We start from the raw sequence: 23,316 nt of genomic DNA, 5'->3' as shown, positions 1-23,316 counted from the left end.
GCCATTGAAAGCACTTTGATTTGGAAAGCAAGATTAAAAAACAAGAAAAGATTAAACAGGAAAGTTTCAACCAGTGTGCGCTGAGATTATGCCGTGATGGATATGTGTTTCCCTGCATCTGATAAGAACAAGCTGTGTTCTCTGGCTGGGGAGGGCCAGATCTGTGATGACTTTCACTGCTCATCACCTTACTTTCAAGTACCTGTGCTTTGCTATGCTCCTGGTAATACATCACCCACTGTCATGGCCCTGCTCCCACCATGCTGCTGGGGCTGGGTGCTGTGGGGCTTGGTGCTGCCACTCTCTGCAGGCAGCAGGGGCACAAGAAGAAGACACCATCACACTTCCGTACTTCCTTATCCCAGAGCATCTCTTAGAAGGGCTGAGGCAGCACTGGAGCACTTAAAGGGGGTTTTAAAGCATTATTGAAGCCCTGCAGAGAGCTGGGGGCCATCATTACAGGGACCTGTGTTCAGCCCTTGCTGTGTACCACAAATAAGTGCCTGCCTGGCTCTGGCAATAGTGCCAACAGCTGCCAAGTTTTGGTGGCTTGGCCCTGGTTGAGTTCATGTGGCAGCAATTCCTCTGGAGATACTGGCTTGCTCTGGGAAAGGTGGGAGCAAGCAGAGAAACACCAGCTCCCACATCCAGAACATCCTTCTCCAAGCACTGCTGCCTGCAGCCCCTCTTCCTGCCCCCTGCCAGCATGGCAGGGTCCTGTGGATCCCCCAGACAGGGGAATGCTGGGTGCTGGGGTGGCACCCATGGTCCCAGGTCGGGGTGGGCAATGCCTGGCTCCTCTCGCTGTCCTCAGGCTCACGTTTCCTCTCCCACTTGCCTTGCAGAGACTTGCCAACGCGGCAGAGAAGTTCCAGAAGGCTCACCACTGGCAGGACAACATCCGGGTAAGGCTCCGTGTGTGCTTCATCTGCTCCCACCCCCTTCCCTCCTGGACACTGAGTTCAGCGGAGGCACCAGCCTCAGGGATGACACCCGAACCAGCTCCCCATCCCATCCCAGCACTCGGCTCTTCCTTCCCTCCTTGCCCCCATTCCCAGCTCCTGCACGTTGCCGCTGGCCGTGCTGTGCTGTTCAGCATGCAGGTGGCCCCAGCACCGCCGCCTGCCAGCACTAACAAGAGCAAATGAAGCGATTTTGAGCTCATTTCCAGCCTGCACAGGCTGGAAGGAGGAGGCAGGAGGTGAAGGTCGAGCTGGCAGCTCAGCGCTGAGGGTTTGGGGGCTGGGGAGGCTCTTACCCCCCCCCCCCCCCACACACCATCTCCAGCAGCTGGCTTGTGCCGAGGTCCCACACATGGTGACAGCAGCAGTGGCTCATCCATGGCACCAGCCAGCAGATGCGGTGGGAGCTGATTCTGGGGGAAGGAGCAATCTGGGCTGGGAGAGGGAAGATGTGGGTTTAATGATTGCATTTGACTTTGTAATTCTGGCGGTGATAGCGCGCAGCAGGAACCTGAAGGGTTCTGTCTGGAAATGCTCTCAAATTATAACAATAATATAAAAGGGAGGAAAGATTGTTTTTCTTCCAGTGCAAACGGAGTCTACAATAAGAAATACTCCTGAGCCACCCAGCCCCTTCCTCTGGGTTGGGCCAGATCCTGCCTGGCCCCAGGGAAACACCTGCAGTAAGCCAGGGACAGCCCCACTGCTGAGCCCTGCTGGTGTGTTTGGGGGGTTATTTCTCTTCAACCATGATCCACTAAGGGAGGTGAGGAGATGAGGATCTGGAGCCACATCTTGCTCATGCTCCTGGCATAGGAGCAGAAGAGAAGTCAAGGTGTTGACCTGCTTGGATTTCATTCGCCATGTGGCCAGTGTGGGGTGGATGTTCATGGCCAGCTCTTGTCCCCCCAAGAGCTGTGTCTTGTGGGGGGAGCTTATCATTAGCAGAAGCAGCCTTGCTAAGGAAAGGTGCGGGGTCCTCGCTGGCCCTTTCCTCCAGCACACAGTTGTCATTGACACCAGTGGTCATGACACCCTGGGAGCACTGCTCAGTTACTGTCACCTCTTTCTGGAAGGCTGATGGAGGGGAGATCACGAGGATAAGGAGTTTTGGAGTTTACTGGCTTATGCCAATGCTGGTGCCCCACCAGCACCTCAGCTGCGGGCCCAGGGCTCCTGGGGGAGCCTGGGACCAGCACTGGGGGTGCTGCAGTCATCTCCCATGGGCTTTCATCCCTAGTGCTGGCCCAACCTTGTGTCTCCTCTGGGCTCAGGAACCCGAGGACAGCTCATCCCAAGGCAGCACCCAAAGCTTGGCTGTGGGCACCCCAAGGGCAATGTGGTGACCCCCATGTACCCTGCTCTGAGCTGGCACCCAGTGGTGAATGCCTTATGGCCATGGGCAGGGTGAGCTCCAAGACTGGAGCATTTTGAAGCGGTCCTCATTGCAGCTGCTCATCCCCAGGGACACAGGGACAGGCCATGCTGCAGGACCCCTCCACAGCCCCAAAGCACTCCCCCTCCATCCAGACCTTCTGCTGCGAGAGGGATTCCAGTCGGGATGCAAACGGTGCCGGGGAAGGCTGCAGCCCTGGGGAGCTCTTGGCTCATTTTGCCATTCACGGCACAAACCTTTCAGAAATCCACTTTCGCCGAAAAAAAAACCATTTTTAATAGCACTGTTTGCAACCACTTAATCAAGGTAATTAGGAGCGAGTCACCCAGAAACAATGTGCAGCGATGCGTCACCACAGAGCTCACCACAGCTTTATCAGGACAGCCCAGACCCGCCTGGGATGCTTGATGGACTGGCCCAGCTCTGCGCACAGCTCCGGGGGCGCTGGGGATCCGATCCCCCCCATCGGACAGCCCTGCCTGCACCAGCCCTGGCTCCCCGCAGGGCCGGGGGATGGAGGGGCTGCATGAACACCTCTCGCTGCAGGGTTTTAACCTCCTTGTGCCGTCCTTCACCCGTAAGGGGCAGGGCACGGTCAGACCCGCATCTGCCACCGCTGGCACTGGCTCTGCTGCTGCCCCAGGCTTCCTGCGGGCAGGGCAGGCAGCAGCTCCTCCTCTCGTCCCTCCGCACCGAGCAGCATCCCCGCTGGCTGCGGCTCTCCCCGGCTCTCGCAGCATCACGTCCTCCCCTCGCACCGTGCTCGGTGACAGATTGCGGCGAGCGCGGTTATTTCTGTGTTTCCATCCCAAGTCGCGCCGGCAGATGCTGAGTGTTTGCGCTGCATTAGTGCTAATGGCAGCCCCATTAAACCTCACTGCAGATGGGTTGCTATGGAAGTCCGGGGGAAAATGAACCAGGAGCAGGAGCCCGAGCGGCTGGGAGGCTGCTGCCAGCAATCACTCATCATGCATCTCTATGGGGAAAGTTTCTATTTTCTTGCTCTTTCTCATGTGTTCCCAGCCACACACCAGCCACGCTGACCTTCCTGCAGGGTTGAGTTCAGCCTCCCACCTCAGAGGCTTTTCAAAGTGCCTTCCTGTTGCCAAAACACTCTTCTTTGCCCCACACTGTCCTGTCCCATCACTGCTCCTTGTCCTCATCCACCCTCAGGCTCTTCATGTCCTCTGGCCATCCCAAGCCAGGGCCATGGCCCCGGAGCTGCCCTGGACACCAGAGCACTGTCCTTGGCTGAATGCAGTCTTGGCCACGAGGTCACCCATGCAGTGGTACCCAGGGCACCCATCATGTTGTCCCTCTAGCTTATTTCACCCCTGGGCTGGGTTGCAGCTCAGGGTGGTGTGGAGGCCAGGGGCAGTGGGGCAGGCTGAGTTGGGGGGCCATTGGGGGATCTGCTGGGACAGCTGGCTCCAGTGCAGAGCCACCAGGGTCTGTCCCTCGAGGCACATCAGTGCTGTCCCCCTGCTCTGGATGTCCCCAGCCCTGTCCCCCAGCCATGGCAGTGATGCTGAGCCCCCATGCTGACCATCCACAGCAGCAGATGGAGGTGCCAGGGCTACAGCCCAACCATGATGCTGTTTGCCAGGTTTCCATCCTCTGTTTGCCACCCTGCTCAGGCAAGAGACCTGCAAAATGTACCTATAAAAACACTGGAAGGTCATGTTGAGTGTTTTCCTGCCATCCTTTGTATGCATCCTCGCTGACAAGCTGCCATGCTGTTCTCTCAGCTCCTTTCCACCTGTGTGCTCCACTTTCCTCCAGGGTTTTCCAGTGCCTTAGGTTCTTTTCCAGACCTCCATCCTCATCCCAGCACCGTGCTGACTGAGGGGCTGCTGTCAAAGGTGCAGGTCTGCACCATCAGCCGTTAACTGCATCCCAGGGCGTTGTCATCACTGCATGTCAGTCTGCAGGAGCTGCCGGAGCTATTTGTCCCTTTAAGGGACACTCCAACGCTGCAGAGCTCCATCCCCGCATTTATATGTGCTTGGCAGGATTATATAAATTGCCTTTAAAAGTTGACTTCTTTATAAGCCATTTTCTGCTTCATAAAATGTTTATTACTGTTGTTTTTCTCCCAGTTTTTGTTCCTTGCTGCATTTTCTGTCACTATACTGGGAAGCTCCCCTCTTCCTCCACCTGCTGCCCGCCTGCATCCCACTCTCCCCACCTTTTGGGCTCTAAAAGGGGTGTTTGAAGGGTCAAAGCCCAGCAGACCCTTTCACCTTGGAACAGAGAAGTGGCTGCACATTGAGCTGTGGGTGTACAGACCCCTCAGTGTGGGTGGTTTTGGGGTGCGGTGGCTGGGAGCATGGATGCTGGGCAACCGTACGCCGCTGCCTCCATCCATAACCCCTGCTGCAAGTATGTGAGCAAATAACAAAAGCCCAGATAATTTCAAGCTCCATTAGAAACAAAACTCCAGGGAAAACGGGATTGCTGTTTGCCAAATGGGAAAGGACAGGAGGAATAACAGAGATTGCACTCCTGGCCACCCAAGAAAGGTGAGGGATAAATGGGGGACATGGCAGAACAGGGGAGTGCCCCTCCATGGCCATACAACCCTGGATGCTACATTCCTGCAGGCACAGGGCCCTGCCAACCAGCTGCTCCATCACCATGGTGTGCCTGACATGGGCCTGTGGTGGGAGCAGCAGCTGTGCTGTGCAGTGCATGGGCACCGGTGGCAGTGCCGGTGGGATTGCCACAGCCACGCAGGGCTTTGTGTTCAAAGCAGCATTAGAAGGGCAAACACCAGCTCCTTATCCTCCTTTTCATTTTTCTCCTCCTTTAATTACCGATCCTACTTATCGGGCAGGAACAGAAAGATCGTCGCTGTAACCTTGCACTTGCCCTTGTAGAAAGGAGGTTTACCTAAAAAGTTAGAAAATAAAATCAAATGCTCCAATTTGCAGTCGTCTTTGCCATTTCAAACCCAGTTTTCATTACAGCACAGAAAGTGCATTGAAGCTGTGTTTATAACCCCCTTTTAGATAACAAATCACATTTTCTTTTGGCTGGCGAGTGTGTAGAATTGATATTTTTTTTCTTCACTTTAATGGGTTTGTGTGTTCAGGAATGATCTCCATCAACCGAGAGTCTTTATTGTGTTTGATATAATGTCAGCTTTCATTACGCTCGGAGAATTACTGTGCTAAAGCATCAACCTTGCTCTAGAGCCCTTCTGGCCAAAAAGCAGAACAAGAAAATCATTCACAAAAACCCAATGTCGGTGCTGTTCCCTCTTAAAAGCCAAGGACTGAGTTTGGGGGGGGTCTCCCCATGCCCCCTGTTCTGCAGGATGGCCAGGCCGCTTGTGGCAGTCCTATGGGTGCAGTGGTTTGGTGTGGGAGCAGCTGGCTTTCCTCCCAGTGCTGCTGTCCCATCCCATCCCATCGCACCCCGTGGCTGGCAGGGCAGGGCACCCACTGGCTCTCATATGTGCTGGCATCCCTGTGGTACCTGGGTGCAGCAGAGGCAGAGGCATCCGCATCTTGTTCGAGGCGGTCGCAAAGGAGCAGGAGGGGACGGGAGATGCCATGTAAAGAATAGCTGGTGAGGCGTGATCAGATAAAGCATCTTCTCAGGGGGATGAAGAAACTGTTGACAGGTCACTTAAATATTTCCCCAGTTCTGTCAGAGAGGCAGAGAGGAAATTGCTTTTAAAGAAAGAGAAGATGCCAAGGCAGATTATGATGACTGTTTCCACCTGTCCTGGGTAACGCATATGGTCCCTGCCGCCCGATAGGATGCGGAAGATAGGATGCATGGCGAAGGCTGCAGAAGAGGCATGGTCCCCACCAGGCTGGTCCTGGCTCCATCCTGTGGTGGCTGGCACTAACCAGGAGTATCTTCCTCTTGCTGGGGTCTGGGGAAGAGTTCATCATGCTGTGTGTGGACAGATAGTGCTATCCCAGCACTCACCCTGCTGAGACCTCCAGCCCCAGCTGGAGGGCAAACTGGCCAGCATGGACCCATCCCCAGGCAGGGCCAATGACCGGTCCCATCCCACTCCTCCCAACACAGGCAGGCTTGGCAGAGGTGATGCTGCAGTGGGATCATGCTGGGTCTGTCCCCATGCTCATCCCCTGCTGCCACTCAGCCTTAATGCAGACACAGGGCTGTGGATGCTGCAGGTGCAGTAGGAGCTGCAGGAGCTGTGTGACATGCTGCAGGCTCTCTTCCGTACAAAAGGTGCAACTATAAGCAGAATCTGTTGCTATTTCTGTGTTCTTAATGGTTCAGAGGCATGAAGAACTCCTTAAGTATTCACTGACCATTGTAAGTGCTGATGACAAAGGAAAGATGGGTTCAAGAGCAGTGCTACTGGTGCTGTGCGGGCATACTGGCTCCCATTTGCTCTTCCCACCCACTGGGTCAGAGCAGGCACACATCCTGTCACTTAGATTGTCCCAGCATCAGCATGCCATGGGCTGGGATGCTGACCCTGCCACCAGCCCCATCCAGCAGCTGGGAAATGTGCAGGTTCTGGCTTGGGATATAGCTTGTCTTCCCCACCACCTCCTGAGTCCCCTTTAGCCACCTGGAAGGCAACCTGGGGCAGGATTTGGTTCTTCCAGAGCCAGTTAAATCTTGAGAGACATTTCCTGGTCGTGGGGGTCACCTGTGCTGCTCAGAGAAATGAAACCTGCAGCCAGGGAGCTGAGATGGACCCAAATCAATGCGGTGCAGTGGGAGCTACCTGCAAAACCACCCTGAGGAGCTGCAGCATCCCCAGGGCATGCGATCAGTGGGGCAACCCTTACAAGGTGATGGTGAGCAGTCCTGCAGAGGAGAGCAGACCCACAGGATAAGGATTAGCCAGTTTGGGTGATGTTACAGAGAAGCTGTATGGGGGGACAGTGAGCTGTGGGCCCTCTGTGTCCCTGCTGCTGCATGCTCCGGCTGGATGGGCCGGAGCAAGAAGCTGATGTGCCACTTACAACTGCTTCTGAAGCTTTTTTGGGGTGGGGGCAGCTGTGTGTGACATGGTTTGATTGCACCTCATCAGACTGCTGGCATGGGGGTTTGGGGCAGCATCCCTCCATCCTGACATCTCCAGGCTGCAGCGAGATTGTACAGCACTGACCTTTCTGTGTTATTTTTAGTTACTGTAATTGTTTTAGGTGAAAAAAGAGCCATTGGAGTGCTCTTGGAGAAGGCTGTGGGAGGACTGTCAGGGAGCATTGCCCCTCACTGCCCACCCAAGACTCGCTGTGTCGTAGGCAGGGGCTCAAACCCTGTCTGCTGGAGCATGGCCAGGGAGCACCCATGCCCAGGCAGGGGCATCCCTTGAGCTGCTGCCAAGGCTCCAGCTTGCAGCGACCCAGAACCTCACTGGTGTCATTAGTGAGCTTTTTGCTGTGCAGTTTGGTGTAAAATCATCAAGGAGTGGAGCATGAGGCTGTTGGGGAGGGCTCTGGGTGGGCACAAGCAGGACCCGGAGTCCCCATGGAGACCATGGCACACAGCACCCCTGGAGCCCCATCCAGGAGGGCCCATTTGGGTCAGGCCCTAGCTGATGTGGTCCAGTGACACAGAACCACAAGGGTTTGGTGCAGGCAGGGTGGTTGCTGGGTGGCTTTGCTGGAGGAGCCTGGGCAATGGCTCCAGCAGTGCTGGCAGATGCTCTGCAGCTGCACTTGACTCCCAAAGTCATTTCCCCCTAACTTGCAGTGAGGGTTCAGGAGGCTGAAATCACCCTGTGCTTACCCACTAGTGTCACAGCACTTGCAGTGCCATTGTACAGACCTTGTCTGGCAGTTACTGTGCAAGAACATGGGCAGTGGTTAACACCTCATTGTGGAGCAGCAGCCCAGCATCGGCCTCCCCTCCAACACAACCCAGAGTGCTTTCTACAGCTTGTTTGCAAGAGTAGGGGCAATGTTGTGACCTAAATCCTTCAACATCCTCACCCCTTTGTTTTCTTTATTGGTATTTATTCTGAGAGGCTCTAGAAATATCAGTGCTATTTACACAGACTGGTGTTGGGTGTAATGTGGACCCAAGCTGGAGGAAGAGAGGATTATATGAAGAAGGCGAGTGTGGTCTGAAAAACAAATATTAGGGAGAGGAGAATGTAAGACCCTGTGTTGTCTCTCAGGACACTTCCAGCATCTCCCTGCACTGTCTCCAAGGGCTCTGTCCCTCTTCCCAGGAATAAATGGTGCTAAGGACATGGAGCTTCCAGCTCCTGCACGCTCCCTCGGCCCCCATGAACTGCACCCAGCACCAGCAGGGCTGTGGCAAGGAGAGCAGAGCCTGGCATCTGGGTATGACACAGGACCAGGGCCACACTGTTGCTAGCTTCCCACATGTGCCATCTCACATGCAGCCTCAGCTGCAGAGAGGGACAGGGCTGGGATCACACTGGGGTCATCAAGTGCATGGCAAGGGCTCTGTGATCCCTAAGGAAACCAGGGGGAGAGACATCCTTCCAGGAGGTCTGCTCCCTGTGAGTGGATGTGCCATGCCATGCCATGCCATGGCAGCACTCCAGCAGGTGAAAGCAGGACCAGGATCTCCTCCCTGAGCACCAACTTGTGCCCTCTCAGCCACTGTGGAGGGGATTTGAGCTTTTTAGAGGGGCCAATGGAGGATAAAATGAATAACAAAGCACCTTCTGGATGGCTGTTTTAGTCACACTCACTTCTGATTAGAGATCATTAGACATGAAATTAGCTCGTTTGTGTTACGGGTCTCCCGGGGGTTCCTTTAATTAGGAAGTGCAGATGTCCATGGACCCAGAGAGACACAGATACAGTGAGGGGCAGGGGCACACACTGGGCCTGGAGTGGCACAGGGAGGACAGCCAAAGAGGAACGCAGGGTGTTCCCCCATTGTTGTTGTTATAAACCTCTCAGCATCTCGCAACAGATCACAGATAATTAATAAGTACTCTCCCTTAATGACTAGGCTTTTTAATAGCAGAAATTGGAAGATGCTGCATCGATTTTGCTTAGTACGTTCCCCTCTTGGTGCAGTCTTATCACCGTGGTTAGTCACAGAGCCCACAGGAGGGACCAGCGCTTCTACCCAGGGGGATGCTGAAACTGCCCTGTGCTATCCCCATGCAGTGGGATCTGGGCCCACATCCCTTTCCTTGTCAAACAGCAGCAGCATCCCTCATCCCAGAGGAGGAGGCTGTGTGCATGGCGCTGCTGACGGCTGAGTGAGTGGCACCGCATCGCGCTCACATCCCAGCACACACAGAAGAGTCTCCGAGTGCCCTTTAATTACCCTTCCTGATGGCACAGGGAACGCTGTTGTGACAGCACTGCAGCTCCCTGAAGTGACTCTTAACGAATCGCCTCGCATCCTGACATGTGGGGAAGAGGAATCTGAGCAGACCTTTCTGCCAAATAGGCTCTAAATACCCCAAATGAAAGATGTGCATTTCTCTGTGGAAGCAAAGACTCTTCTGGTTTCTGCTGTGCAGGAAGGGGGGTTCTGCCAGCAGCAGAACTGCTGCCTGCCACACTGCCCATGCCCAGCTCTCCTGTGGCTCCTGTTGCTTGCAACAGGACCAAAGCATCCTGGGTTCACGCCTCACATTCAGAGGCCATGGTCACACCGGTGGCACCATCACAGGGCTGTTTATCCATGGCAGAAGCTGTGCCTGGCCCTGCACTGCTGCAGCTCAGTGATAGCCATGAGCAGAGGGAAGGCAGTAGGTGATAGCCAGTCCTTGGAGGGCAGCCGAGAGGGAGGTGGGATCCCAACCATACCCCAACGGCAGGATTTGGTCCCCAGCAATGTGGTGGCTGCCTTTGGGACCCCTTTGCCATCCTTGCCCCTGCACGGCATTAACTCAGCTCTCTCTTTTCTCTGCAGGAGGAAGACATCGAGTACTACGACTCCAAGGCCGACACTGAATACGTGAGTACTGTCCTTCACTGCACCGCAGGCACAGTGACCACCCCATCACAGTGCTGAGCACCTTGCCAGGGCTGTCCCAGCACCGTGCCAGGGAGTACAGCACAGCATTCCTTACAGCTGGTGTAATGACTCTGTGATGTGCAGTGTGCCTAATGTCCCCCCTTTGCTGTGGTGGCATCTGTCCCCCAGCTCTGGGCCCGCAGCACCAGGTGGGCAGGTTGCTCCACTGCCTGCAGAAGTTACTAAAATTAAAGCTGGCATCTGAAATTCAAATGAAGAGCAAACCTTTAATTAGAGTCTGAATCTAATTCTCTGCCCCCCTCCCAGCACAGCCGTCCTGTGATTTCTGGCAATCAGTGCTTTAAATACAGACCCAACAGCTCTGCTCTCCCGGCACTCCCAAGGGGGCTGGCATTTGCCAGCTCCTCCGCACAGTTATGGTGACAGTGATGGCACTCAGGTGCCATGCTGTGGGCACACGGTGCTCTGTCAGCGGTGCCTGCTGCCCCATGGCCCTGCTTTGCTGGCATTGGTCACCCAGCTCCTGTGTTGTGCCTTGCTGTGGGATCCTTCCAAAACAGGCTCCCTGGCTTAGTGATGCTCTTAGTGCAGGGCCACAGGGGAGCGGGTGCATGACTGTGTACTCAGAGCTGGCTGGAAGCCCCAGGCAGAGCAGGGGGGAGCTTGGGAGCAGCCCCAACCAGCACTGATGACCCAGGACTGGTCCTTGCCCCGAGGCAGAGCCAGCAGCAGATGTGCCATTAGGAGTCTGTACCGCAGCAAGAGGAGCAGCAGCACGTGGCATTGGCAGCAGCATGGCCTCATCCGAAAATAACACTCGGGTGACCCCACAAGGCTTCAGAAGGCCCTGGGCAGAAGGGAGGGGAGAACATAGGCTTGATGAGGTCCCACTAGTCCAAGTGATGCTCTCTGTGCCTGCCAAGCTGCAGCCCTTCTCTCACTCCACCTTGGAGGTGATGCCTCAGAGTGGAGCTATAGCATCATGGATGCCTTCAAAGCAGAGTTACTGACAAGGTGGCAGTGGCATTGTCCCCAGGTGATGACAGCAGGAGGACTCCTTGGCAGGGAAACCCAGCCATGGAGAGTCTGGGAGGTGGGATGGAGAGCTCAATGCTGTGACTGAAGGGGGGGAACTTACTCTCCTGAGCAGGTCTCCTTGCTCATGGTCCCACTCATTCAAAGCAGGGGATGTCTCCTGTCCCTCCCCAGCGTGGAAGAAGCTGCCAGAGGGAGGGGAGGATGCTGCTCTTCACAGCCACTCAAGGAAGGACAGAACTTAAGGGCTTAAAATGCATTAGAGCAGATTCTGGACAGAAGTGGAGGAAAAGCTGTCTGGTAGCCAAGGCAGAAGACAGCCCAGGGAGCAGGGCAGCTCCTGTCCAGGGGTGCAAGGAGCAGGACTGATGTCCCATCATGCTGGGCAGGGCTTTTGCCATCACTGCCATGGGGCTGGGCACAGGGGAATTGGAGGTCCCTGTGCCTGGTGTTGCCTGCCTTGACCAGTTCTGCCTGCCCACTCCCAGCCAGTGTCGGCAGCAGTGATCCAAGGTGGCAGCTTCTGGCTGTCAGCTTTGGGATTAGCCATTTCTGCAGATGAGGAGAGCACCCTGGTCACATCAGGCGGGATTAGGAAATAGGAGGCATCTCAACCTCATGAGCTATGGGGCACTGGGGAGAACCCCTGCATTGCAGTGTGGCATCGTGTCCCTGAGGACCACAAAGCACAGCTCCCTGCGCACAGGTCCTCCAAGAGAGGTAATGTGTCACTGGGGAGGAACAGCCCTGCACACCCATCATCCACCACACCAGTCCTCCCATGGGGAAATATCCAGCAAAATTTGGGGTGTCCTATTGCCAAGGCTTGTGGGTTTGGCAGGGAGGGCACTTCCCTATTGCTGTTGCTGCTTGCCAGTGAAATCCTAGCAAATGTAATCCCAGCAAAAATAATGGAGAAAAAAGAAGGTGATGCTGAAATAAAAAAGGAGGGAGATGATACCAGAAGGTCTGAATGGAACTAAATAGTGCTCTTTCCATCTTTTCTTTATGTAGCTTCAATTTTGATATTTAAATTGAGCAGGATCTAGCTGAAATGGAGTTAGTTCTGATGGACAATGCCTATTCAACGTAACTGGGGCTTATTCACAAGCCTTACTCTGGCTTTAACTACAGTGAGAAAGAAATGAGCTTCCTATTCATTTTGCTTGCACCTCAACTCCGCTATCTTCCCAAACAGATTTTGGATTTCCAAGTGGCTTTTAACAAATGGAAATATCAGGAAATTTTCCTGAGTGTCTTCATGGCTCTCAAAATGTTGACAGAAGTGGAGTTTTCACCTTTCCCCACTAGTGAGGGCCATGGGGTTTATCTGGGGAGGAGCATTCTAATCAGCAGATTAGAACACCCTTAGATGGCTGTTACAGGCAGAACAACGCAGAAATAAAGTGATTTTCCATCTTAAGCATTGTGTTCATGGCAGAGGATGGTGCTTAAGTCACAGCTGAGGCCAAATTCCCTTAGGCTGTACTTGTTTCCTGGTGGAAGGCAGCACAGCTCCATGAAGGTATCCTTGCCCCAAGGTCAGCCCTGCACACCCACCAGGGAGGGATGAGAGTGAGGGGCTGGTGGTGGGAGGCACTGTGCCAGCATCCGCACCCTCCAGTGCAGGGGAGGAAGGGAAGAGCCTGCATCGATCCCGGCTGCAGGCATTGGATGGGGCTGCATACATTGGATGGGGCTGCAGACATTGGATGGGGCTGCAGGCATTGGATGGAGCTGCAGGCAGGGGCTGGGGCTGCAGGCATTGGATGGGGCTGCAGGCATTGGATGGAGCTGCAGGCATTGGATGGGGCTGCAGGCATTGGATGGGGCTGCAGGCATTGGATGGGGCTGCAGGCATCGGATGGGGCTGAAGGCAGGGGCTGCTCTCTCGCTGCTCACCCCACATGGTCCATGCAGCAAGGAGAGGGAGGAGGGGGAAAGAAAGCCCCTAAATGTCAGCAGCAGATGAAGGGTGTTGGAAAATGTAATCTCCTAACTTTCTCAACTGACGTGACATTTGGATTTCCTCCCGATAAGCTATCAGCCCCACAAGTTTCTTTCTTTTGCCTTTTGCCTTTTTCTTCTCTCCCCCCTCTCCTCTGGCTGGTAATTTAAAAATAAATGGTCTAGAAAGATCTCTAAACAGTACCTTTGGCAAGGATTAAAACAAGCAAAGGGGGACGGGGAGGAGGCTGTCGGGAGAGGCTGATTGTTATTTATAACCTGGGCTGCTATAAAAGCAGGAATGTGGCTGGAGAATGCAGAGCACTGCCTTTCAGGAAAAGCTGAGGTGTTTAAGAAGGAGAAAAGTCCTTTTGCATGGACCTGGACTTCCTCAGCCGTGTGCTGAGGGCTGGCATTTGTATGCATTATTAGTTGTTATCACAGTGTGTCGATATGAATGTTTCACTGGCTTTTCTAGACTTAGCATGGATGGGTGCCCTTGGGAAATTTAAAAGGATGTGCTAGGATCTGGGTGAGATATATTCGAGATCAGGTAGGGGGAACAGGACATGGGATGCAGGGATGCTGTCGGGATGCGGTGGCTCACCATGCTGGTGCCAGGGGTACGAGGAGCACTGCAAGGGAGAGCTGCAGCTGCTGGCTTGTCCAGAGCCATGAAACCCCAGCCAGCATCCCAGAGCATCCTGCTGCACCACTGGCCACATCAGCCGGGCATTTGTCATCGGTGCTGCCATTTAAGCAGTCATCATTAGCTGTGATGGCTTGTTCCCATGGAGATGAGCAATGAACAGGGGTGTCTGCATCCTGCCGAGGCATCACTGCTGCTCCAGGTCACATCCCTGGCTCGATCTGCACCTCCAAACCCCAGCACTCCTGGGGACCCCTAATAGTCCACGTGCCTGAGGCAGGCTGACACTCCTAACCAGCACCAGCCTGGATGTGAGGGAGGGCAGCTGCTTGCCTGGAGCATGGCAGCCTCCAGTAAGGCTGTTGCTTGGTGCCACTGCTGCTTACTGGGTGTTGAGGCATCTCGGGGTTTCACCCCCTGTCCATCATTTTGGGAGACTAAAGAGCAAATGTTGTGCCTGTCAACCCAGCTGCTAAAGCACTGAAGGTGGCAAAGCTTTCGGCACGCGATGCCTTCTTACTGAAGCCATAAATACATATAATATTGATAGATTGCCATCGAGTCCATTTCTAATGGTGTGTAGCACATAATATATTCAATCTGTAGCATCTATTTGTGTTACGCTGCACATACTGTAACAGATAAATAGATGTTTCCAAGTTCTTTGGAAATGTAATGATGAGAAATGCTGCAGAATGTGGCTGGGGGCCTCCTGAGATGCTCAGTGTTAAACCAGTGTAAATCCAGGAGAACCTGAATCATCTTCTCCTTTGCTCTGATCAAAATTTAAGGCAGAATTGCTTCCTTCAACCCTCCCAAAGCAGCTCCTTGTAGCTCCAGCATAGCACAGAGATACTCCATCCCTGCCCTGGCTGGTGACAGCTCTGCTGCCTTCATCCAGGTGGAAATGACCCCATTTCAGGGGCTAAATTCAGCCTGGCTTAAACAGAAGTAACTCGGTTGAGGTTGGGAGATTTATGGATAAAGGATAAGCGTAGCTTGGATAACATCAGCTCTTTCCTCGAGTCTGTTTGCCATATAGATGTCAGTGATGCATGAAGTGTCCTACGTATAGATAGCTGTATATTTGTCTCCAAGACCTATACATATGCCTCTTTACAGCTACATGAATGAGAGTAGCCAGACAGCGCCAGACCTGGCAGAATACAAATTAGCCCCTCAGAAGTGGGTGATATAACGGAATAATGATAAACAGAGGAGCAGTAATTATATACAGTGGCTCCAGCTCTGGTGAAGTGGGAATAACCATGCCAGCCTGGAGGAAATAGGGAGGATTGGATTTTGCCAGCTGCCAGAAGGGCAGGGGCAGCGGGTGTGCTGGACCCAGGCAGGGTGCCCTGCTGATTTGGGATGGGGAGGGACAGGGACATGTCACCAGGACTTTGCTGGACTTGGAAAAGGGTTTAGTGTCAAAGCAGAACTCTTGGTGCTGCAGGTGCCCTCGGGGCCACAGCTGTATTCTTCTAAAGCCTGTTTTCAGCAGGCACCTCTAAATCACTGTCTGATGCTCAGAGAGTTTAGGGGGGGCAAACTGTTGTGTGTGTGCAACCACTTTCCAGCTGAGACCCGAGCCCCACATTGACAGCAGGCCAGATCTGCTCTCTCCATAGCCAATGACCCACAGCTGGGCAGAGGGATCCAGCAGTGGGATTTGTGCCTTTTCTCTGGATTTACTTGAAATTGGGAGAATAATCTGGCTTTTTATCTTGAAGACATGGCTCAGGGGAGGTGGGGACGGTCCCTGCCCACCTCCTGCTTGGCTACTGCAGCTGTAATTGAGTTCAGCATCCTTCTGAGCAGGGGGAGCCCCCACACCGGGATCAGCTTGGCAGCCTGTTTACACTCACAATCCATCGGCTGGAATTAAAGCCCAAACCTTGCATATCAATCCTGTTACTCTCCTGAGCTGTGGCGAATGGTTTGGCCACCCCTCACAATGTCAGGGGAATGTCAGTGCCTGGGTGGCTGGCTGGAGCTGATGCAGGAGAGGTGGCATGTGTGCACCGTCTGCAAAGGGGCAATGGGGAGGAGAACAGGATGGGTGTTAATCGAGCTTCAAAGTTTATTTCCCAAGTCCTTTTCCTGTCAATATATGGCTTCCCCAGGAGAAATTCGGGTGTTTTGTCCCTAAGAGTTTGTCAGGAGGAGCCTGGCCGGTGGGAGAGCTGCTAATGCTGGGCCATTGAGGACAGCAGGATGGGACCATGTCCCCATTGGTGCCTGGGTGCTGCCCCTGGCATGGCCCAACGTGAGCCCTGCCTGGAGCTGCTCGGGCTTCCAGTCATATCCATTGTTGTTCCTGTGGGCTGATCCCTGCTACCACAATTGGACACCTTACACAGGCTCCGGGATGGGTGTCTCAGTCAGGGGGAGGCAAGAAGAGAGAGGCACTGAGCTGCTTTGTGGGGTGAATTCATTCCCATGCCAGACAGCTCAGCAGCCGGACCTCCTGCTCAGCCCCATCCAGCCCTGTCCTATTTGCTCCCACAGTGGGTGCCAGGGGAAGGTGTCCAGAGCCATCCTATGTCCCAGCTTGGGCTTGGCCTGTCTTTGCCCCTGTGCTGCCTGTCCCTGCCCATGGATGGGACAGGTAGCTCTGTCCCTCTCCAGTGGGATCTAGTAGCAGGGCACAAATGGCAGATGTGGCAGTATCCCACTGCTCCCTACCCTGAGCATCTCACAGCCCCTGCAAACAGCCCTCCCCAGCCACTGGGCTTGTGCAGGGATGCACCAGCTTGGACCCAGCACCTTCTCCCAGATTTCTTTGCTCCCAGCAGGATGGTGGAGGCCATTTCCCCAGCTCTGTAGTGAGGCCACTCCCTTTCTCCCATTCCCCATGTGGCCCTGTGCCTCGGCTCCATCCCTGGCCCCTGCCTGCAACCACCCAGCTTCTGCCTGCACCAGCTCAGGCTGGTTCCAGAGGGATTTTACCACTGGTGCCATGTTAGTAGCAGGGCCCCAGGAAGGGGGAGCAGGGCTGGGAAGGTGAGGGAGCGTGTTCCAGCAAGTGGCAGTGGGGAATTCGCTGTCTCTCCACCATAATTAAATATTGTTTGCATTGCTTATTGACAGAGCACTAAGCTGCACTCCGGTTTAATTTGTTCTTTGATAGTTGCTTTTGCTGCTAATTGATTTTCAAGGCTTTTTTTTGGTTTGGGGTTTTTTGTGTTTGATTTAATACCTGCCGGCCTACCAAAGCTGGAGAGGCAAGAGGAATGCTTGCCTCCATGCCCTCCGGATCCCTGTGCAGGACAAACACAGCAGAAGAGGCAGCATTGCTATTCTCTGCAATGGGGATGCGCTTTGAGTGGCAGCACTCCCTGGGTGCATCCAGGGCTGGTACTTACGGGTGACCCCATGTGCTCTGCTCCTTCCCTAGGACGATCCCGATGGAGAAGAGATCGAGAGGGAGAAGTCCAACTCTTTGAAGCTGGAGTTCACTGATGATGCCAACTTCAAGACCAAGGTTAACTATTCCTACGCTGCCGTGCAGATCCCCACGGACATCTACAAAGGCTGTGAGTGTTCTTCCTCACCCATCCTGCTACTCTTTGCGCTCCCTGGCCAGGCTCAGCCTCCACTGCTCCTGCTCGGGGTGCTGCAGCCCCAGGGACCATCACCATGGGGTGCCCTGGCTGGCTCTCGGTGCCAGGGCAGGCAGGCACTGAGAAGAGGCAGAGTCACCATGTCAGGACAGAGGTGACATGTTCTTCCCCAGGGACCCTCATGAGCTTGGCACAGGCTGAAGAGGCAAATTGGGGTTAGGGGTTATTAGGAAGGGATGGAGAGCAAAGGAGAAATGGTAATTATGGCACATGGTAAGGCTTGGCTGCATGCACATGGCTGTGATCTTCCCTGTAGAAGAGCTCATCAAAGCTCAAGGAGGTTCAGAGCAGGCGCTGAGGACAATCAGGACGGACAATCAGAAGGATGGAGCAGCTCTGTGCAGGAGCAATTACAGAGGCAGCAACTCCCTGCTCAGAGAAGGGAGTGAGACAGGATGGGCAGTGGGAGAGAGTGAAGCAGGGATGCTTCCTCACTGGCTTTGGACTGCTTGGGCCTAAGATCAGGAAAAGAGAGAAAAAGCAGCTGAAATCCTGCAGGAAGCAGCCTAGGTGATAGCAGGACAGTGCCATGGGGCTGAGGTGATAGCAGGACAGTGCCATGGGGCTGAGGTGATAGCAGGACAGTGCCATGGCACCCCAGGGGAGCCCCTTCCTTCCAGGAGTGTGCAGGGGCTCTCAACCGCAGGGCCATGCCCCTGTGGCTATTGGAGGCTGCTCCAGAAAGGGGGACAGGGTCAGGAGCAGGCAGGGAGGCGGATGGATGGACAGATGGACAGCTTTACATCCCCACTGCGAGGTGACACAGTCCCTGAGCTTCCAGAGGGCTCTCCTGCCTCTCCCTGCTGCCGTGGCACACGGTGACAGTCGGTCTCCATTTCCCTCTAGTGGCTGCTCTGCACTGAGCTGGGGACTGTTCCCAGCCGCAGAGCATCCTCCAGCACCCATGGGCTGCATCCTGCACCCAGCCCCTGCTGCTGGGGACACCCTTTGTCTCCTGCACAGCCGAGGGCACCTCCATCTCCACCCCCCGGTTTTAGTGGCTTGCTGAGGGCTCCCAGGTGGTCACAGTGGTGACAGGAGCTGTGCCTCCATCCTGTCTGAGCAGCCCTTTCCTGGTGCACGGGCTCATCATGGCACAGCCACACCGGTGTGATGATTCCACCGCGGTGGCAGCACTGGATTAGAAATTTGCAATTAGTTTTATTATGCATCCAGTGCAGGCCAGGCAGTTAATGAAGCACATCCTGCGATTGGGGTGGGCTGGGGGGTGAGATGTTCATTACTCCTCACCCCTGCTCGCCAGCCAACACCGCAGCTGATGCCCTGCCACGCCACGTACATCACCATGCGTGGCCGTGGGATGAGAGCAAAGTGGAGGTGAACGTGCTTCAGGGACTCACAATTGCTCAGAAAGGGGTGCTGGAGAGGGGACAGGGCAGTGGGGACCCAGCTGAGGGATCGGCCCCATGCTCAACCACACCAGGAGGCTCCAAAAAGCCAGGTGCAGGGCAGGGTGCTCAGCTCAGCCGCTGCACCCCAGACAGTGGGTTTGGGGTGCAGGCACAGGGCCACCCATGTGCCCTCGCCTCTGGGGACACCAGCAAGCGTGGCCGGTCCCTGCAGAGCTGCAGGCGAGGAGCAGAGAGCCGCTATCGCTGCCTGGCACGCTAATTAAAGCCCTGCGGAGCCGCCCTCTGCCGTCTCCCCTCACTACACACACAGATTACATCCTATATGTGTTTTATTTACTGTGCCGCTTGTAATTAAATGTGCCATCGCTCGCGGGTGAGGTGGGGCTGAGCTCACCCGCATGGGGACAGGGACGAGATGGGGACAGGGATGGGATGTCAGTGGGGGGGCTCCCAGCGCCAGCCTGGATCAAGGGGGACAGGAGCCTCCTGTCCGATGAGCTCATCATTCTGCATGTGGGCAGAGGGTAGGGGCTATGTTTGTGTGAGGGATAGTATAGGGACTGCATTTGTGCACATGGATGGTGGAGGGGCTGTGTTCTCATGCAAGGATGGTATAGGGGTTGCATGGATGAGCAGGGATGGTTATGGATGCTGTGTTCATGTGCAGGGGTGGTACAGGAGATGCACTTGTTTGCAGGGATTGTATAGGGGCTATATTTGTTCAGGGGGTTCATATGGAGCCACATTTATGTCAGGGAAGGTACAGGGACTACATTCTGGCTTAGGGATGATACAGGGGCTGTGTTTGTGCTTGCAGATGTGTTCATGGGCAGGGAAGGTTTAGATTTAGGGTCTGCATTTGGCACAAGGCTGGCGTGGTTCGTGAGTCTCAAGGGCTGGGATGCAGGTCCTGGGGCTGTTGGGAATGTGTCAATGCCCAGTGTGGTGCCCAGCTGGGCTGGCAGCAGTGTCCAGGGCTGCTCAGGCAGTAGGAGCCTGGCAGCCTGCTCACAGACCCTTCTCTTGGGAACAACCACATCCTGTGGCTGAGCCAAGCAAGAAACCATGCTAAGTGCAGGTATCAGTGCTCAGTGTGGGCATGGTGCTAGGAAACAGCTGGGAGATACAGACAGAGAGTAAATTGTGGTTTGAAGGCAAAGCTGCCCGAGGGCAGAAGTCTTCTTCAGCAGTGGTGCTGGGATGGAGGGATCCAGGATTCACCCTGGGTGAAACCTCCCAGTGTCTCACCAGCACCTCAGGACCATGGTGAAGGCTTGCGCAGGTGCCGATGGAGCGTGGTGGGGCTGGTGTGGCATGGCAGGGACAAGTATGGGAGGAAGCCTGAAGAGAGCTGTATGTACTCAAACACACCAGCTCCCCTGCAGCTCTGCCCAGTGCCAAGGAGTGGGGCTGCTCCTGGGAGCTCTTGCACCCCAAAACTGCACTGAGGGTCCCCTCAGGGTGCTGGTGGCTCCTCCACACCACAGTCCCAAGGCAGCTCAGCATGGGCTGCTGATGGACACCATGGGGGTCCCCCCCACCTGCCCAGGGCTCAGAGTACCCACAGTGTTTGGGGTCCCAAGGCAGCCTTCCCACTGTACCTGCCGTGCCACAGCAGCCCCCCCGGCTCCATCAGCCTCCCTTGATTAATCACAGGCTGGGGCTGCCAGCAGCTTATCTTCTGCTTTAATAGCTGAATAATTTAAAACCGCTGTTTGCCGGCATCTTAATTGCTTCTGCGTCAGGTGCAGGAGGCAGCAGGAATGCAGAGTGGGGCCGGGAGGCTCCGCAGAGCCCCGCAGGGACACAACCCTTCGATTGCCCAGCTGGTGACTGTCCCTAGGCAATGGGGCTGGCACAGTGGGGGGAGAAGCCCACTGGGAAGGGGGTGAGATGGCAAACTGGCTGTCCCCAGCAGCGGCTGTCCCTGCCCCTGAGCCTGGGGATGGGGATAGGGATGGTGAGTGCACAGGGGAGTACCTGTAGGGTGGCTCCGGTATTTGGGGACACCACAGCAGGATGATGGTAGAGCTCTATGGGAGCAAGGTGGAAAGGAGGGTGTGGGAGCGGCTGCAAAGCTCCTGTGGGCTCCTCCATGGGCAGAGGGGACACTCTCCCTCTCCCTCCCTGCCCTCACCATGGGGACACCACCGTCCCCATCACCCCCAGCTCTGCTGCTCCCCACACTCATCCGCCTGCCCTGGCTCTGTCTCCCACAGCCACAGTCATCCTCAATGAGCTGAACTGGACGCAGGCACTGGAGGACGTGTTCATCCAGAACAGAAAGGAGGATCCCTCCCTGCTCTGGCAGGTGTTCGGCAGTGCCACCGGTGTCACCCGCTACTACCCCGGTGAGTGCTGATGGGGGCTCTGGCCAAGGGCAGCCTGAGCCCTTCTCACTGTGGGATGCAGGTGAGCATCCCCCAGTGCTGGCTCTGGGGTCACCCAGCACATGTAACCCTCCTGTGCCAAAACCTATTGGTGTGAGCACCCTGCCAGAGCCGGCTGTTTCCTCAGCCCTGGGCATCCCTCTGCCTTATCCCCTCTGTCCCATCCCCTCTGTCCCCAGTGCCTTGCTCACCACCTGCCTTCCCCCCACAGCCACCCCATGGAGAGCCCCCAATAAGATCGACCTGTATGACGTGCGCAGGAGGCCCTGGTAAGGGGGTGCAGGGGGGAGGAGGGTCCGTTCACTGGCCCTTCCTGGTTGGAAGTAGCCAACTCCCTCCCCTTTTCATTTCACACATGGCTGGCATTGGCAGATGGACACCCTAACACAGGCAGGGGCATCTGAGCTGCAGCTCTTGGCTCCAACTTCCCTCCCCTCTTCCCAGGAAGGCAGAGCAGGTTGGAGAGATAAATCCTTGGATGCAGATGAAGTGTGGAGAGTTACCCCTCACCCTGTCCCCTACTCCACAGTTACTGCTGCCGGTGCTCGGTTCTGGCCAGCATTCCTATCCAGAGGGGAAAGCAACCACAAGCCGGGAGGATAGAGAGAGCAACAGGCTGTGGTTAAGTGATAGCTGCAAGCAGCCATTTAGCTGCACACTGAGTGAGGCAGGATTGAATCCCTTTAGCTCAGATAGAGGTGCTGGCTTGGCAGCAGTAGTTACCATGCTGCCCGTGGGGCTGGGGAAGCTGTGGCCTCATCCTGCCTGCAGTGGCTGCCTAAAAGTGCAGGCATGGAGGGGAAAGCAGGTGCAGGTCTCCAGCACCTGCCCGGGGTGCCCCATATCCCAGGGGATCACCCATTGCCTGGCCCCTGCCTGCACCGGTAGCTGCCTGTCTCCTTGTCAGGAAAATGAATGGCCCTGCTCCTGTGGTTAATTGTCTTTGATTGCTCCACATTAATTATTAACTGCTCTCCGCTGGGCCCTCTGTGTGGGTTACTGGCAGAGGGGGGACTGGAAGGCTGTTTGGGGGGGGGGGCTGGTGATGTATATGTGGGCAACTGAGCCTGGCTAGCCTGGCTCCCTGCCCACTAGCCAGGCTGGCCATCACCCTCTTGCCCACCCAGCCATGGAGGAGGAGCAGCACCCTGCATGCTGGGGGGCAGCACACCCTGAGGACATGCCTTTGGGGTCCTCTCCTGTCCCCATGCTGGAGTCCAACGGGGACACTGCTGCTCTGCTCTCTGCTGCCAGGCCCAGCAGGGCCACCAGCACCGCTCGCCTGCCTTCCCCTCCTTTGATGAATGGCACTATTAACCACAGCCTTCTCCCATGGAGCTCAGGGTACTCATCTGCACAGGGCACTGGAGATGGATGCGCTGCCACAACCCATTATGGGCAGCATCTTAGTTGGGCTCTGTGCTATGCCAGCAGCCCTGCCCCAGCCCCAAGACCCCCAGCCCATCAGTGTGAAGCCTGCCTGCCCATCCTGTACCCCAGCATGGGGGAGCTTTGGGGAGATGCAGAACCCACACTGAGAGTGACCCATGTGCCAGCATCCAGCATCCCGCCTGGGTAATCACTTGTAATTAGGGAACATCAGGTCCTGGGATTAGCAATCAGAGCCTGCCCCTTCCCCAGTCCTCCCCAGTAATGGTGAGTAATTGATACTAATAACACACTAATTAAGTTGTGTCAGGCCTGATCCTGATCAAGCCAATAATGTGGCTCCCTTGGACTTGGTAGGATCAGGCCCCGCTTGATGGGATGGGAAGGCTGGGCTTTGCCTGGCCATGGCTGGGATGGGTGCTGAGCACCACGCAGGATGGCACAGCAGGGCTGGGAGCAGGACCAGGTGCTTTGAGGGGTGAGGGAGGCTTCCCTAATCGTTTTCGGGGGGAGGATTTACGTAGTATTATTATTTTTCCTCCTCGTAGCTAAAAATAACCTAATCAGCCTGGCCTTTGAAGCTACCAGGGGGGTAAATAGCATCTTAATATGGATGTGTGTGTCAGCATAAT

At 55.3% G+C, this 23,316-nt stretch overlaps 1 protein-coding gene across 1 annotated transcript in view; it reads left to right on the top strand.

The window, feature by feature from the left end:
• CACNA2D2 (calcium voltage-gated channel auxiliary subunit alpha2delta 2) overlaps positions 1–23,316 on the top strand; it is a 206,819-nt gene that overhangs the window by 164,428 nt on the left and 19,075 nt on the right. Inside the window, exons 4-8 of the mRNA XM_034066070.1 lie at positions 846–905; positions 10,210–10,254; positions 17,307–17,445; positions 21,125–21,256; positions 21,507–21,564. Of these exons, the coding sequence (XP_033921961.1) occupies positions 846–905; positions 10,210–10,254; positions 17,307–17,445; positions 21,125–21,256; positions 21,507–21,564 (434 nt within the window). The remainder of the gene's footprint in view (positions 1–845; positions 906–10,209; positions 10,255–17,306; positions 17,446–21,124; positions 21,257–21,506; positions 21,565–23,316) is intronic.

The sequence above is a fragment of the Melopsittacus undulatus genome, chromosome 9 (genome assembly GCF_012275295.1).
Source record: "Melopsittacus undulatus isolate bMelUnd1 chromosome 9, bMelUnd1.mat.Z, whole genome shotgun sequence".
Lineage (NCBI taxonomy): Eukaryota > Metazoa > Chordata > Aves > Psittaciformes > Psittaculidae > Melopsittacus > Melopsittacus undulatus.
The sequence above is the reverse complement of the archived record's forward strand: the minus strand, read 5'-3'. Positions and strand labels throughout refer to the sequence as shown.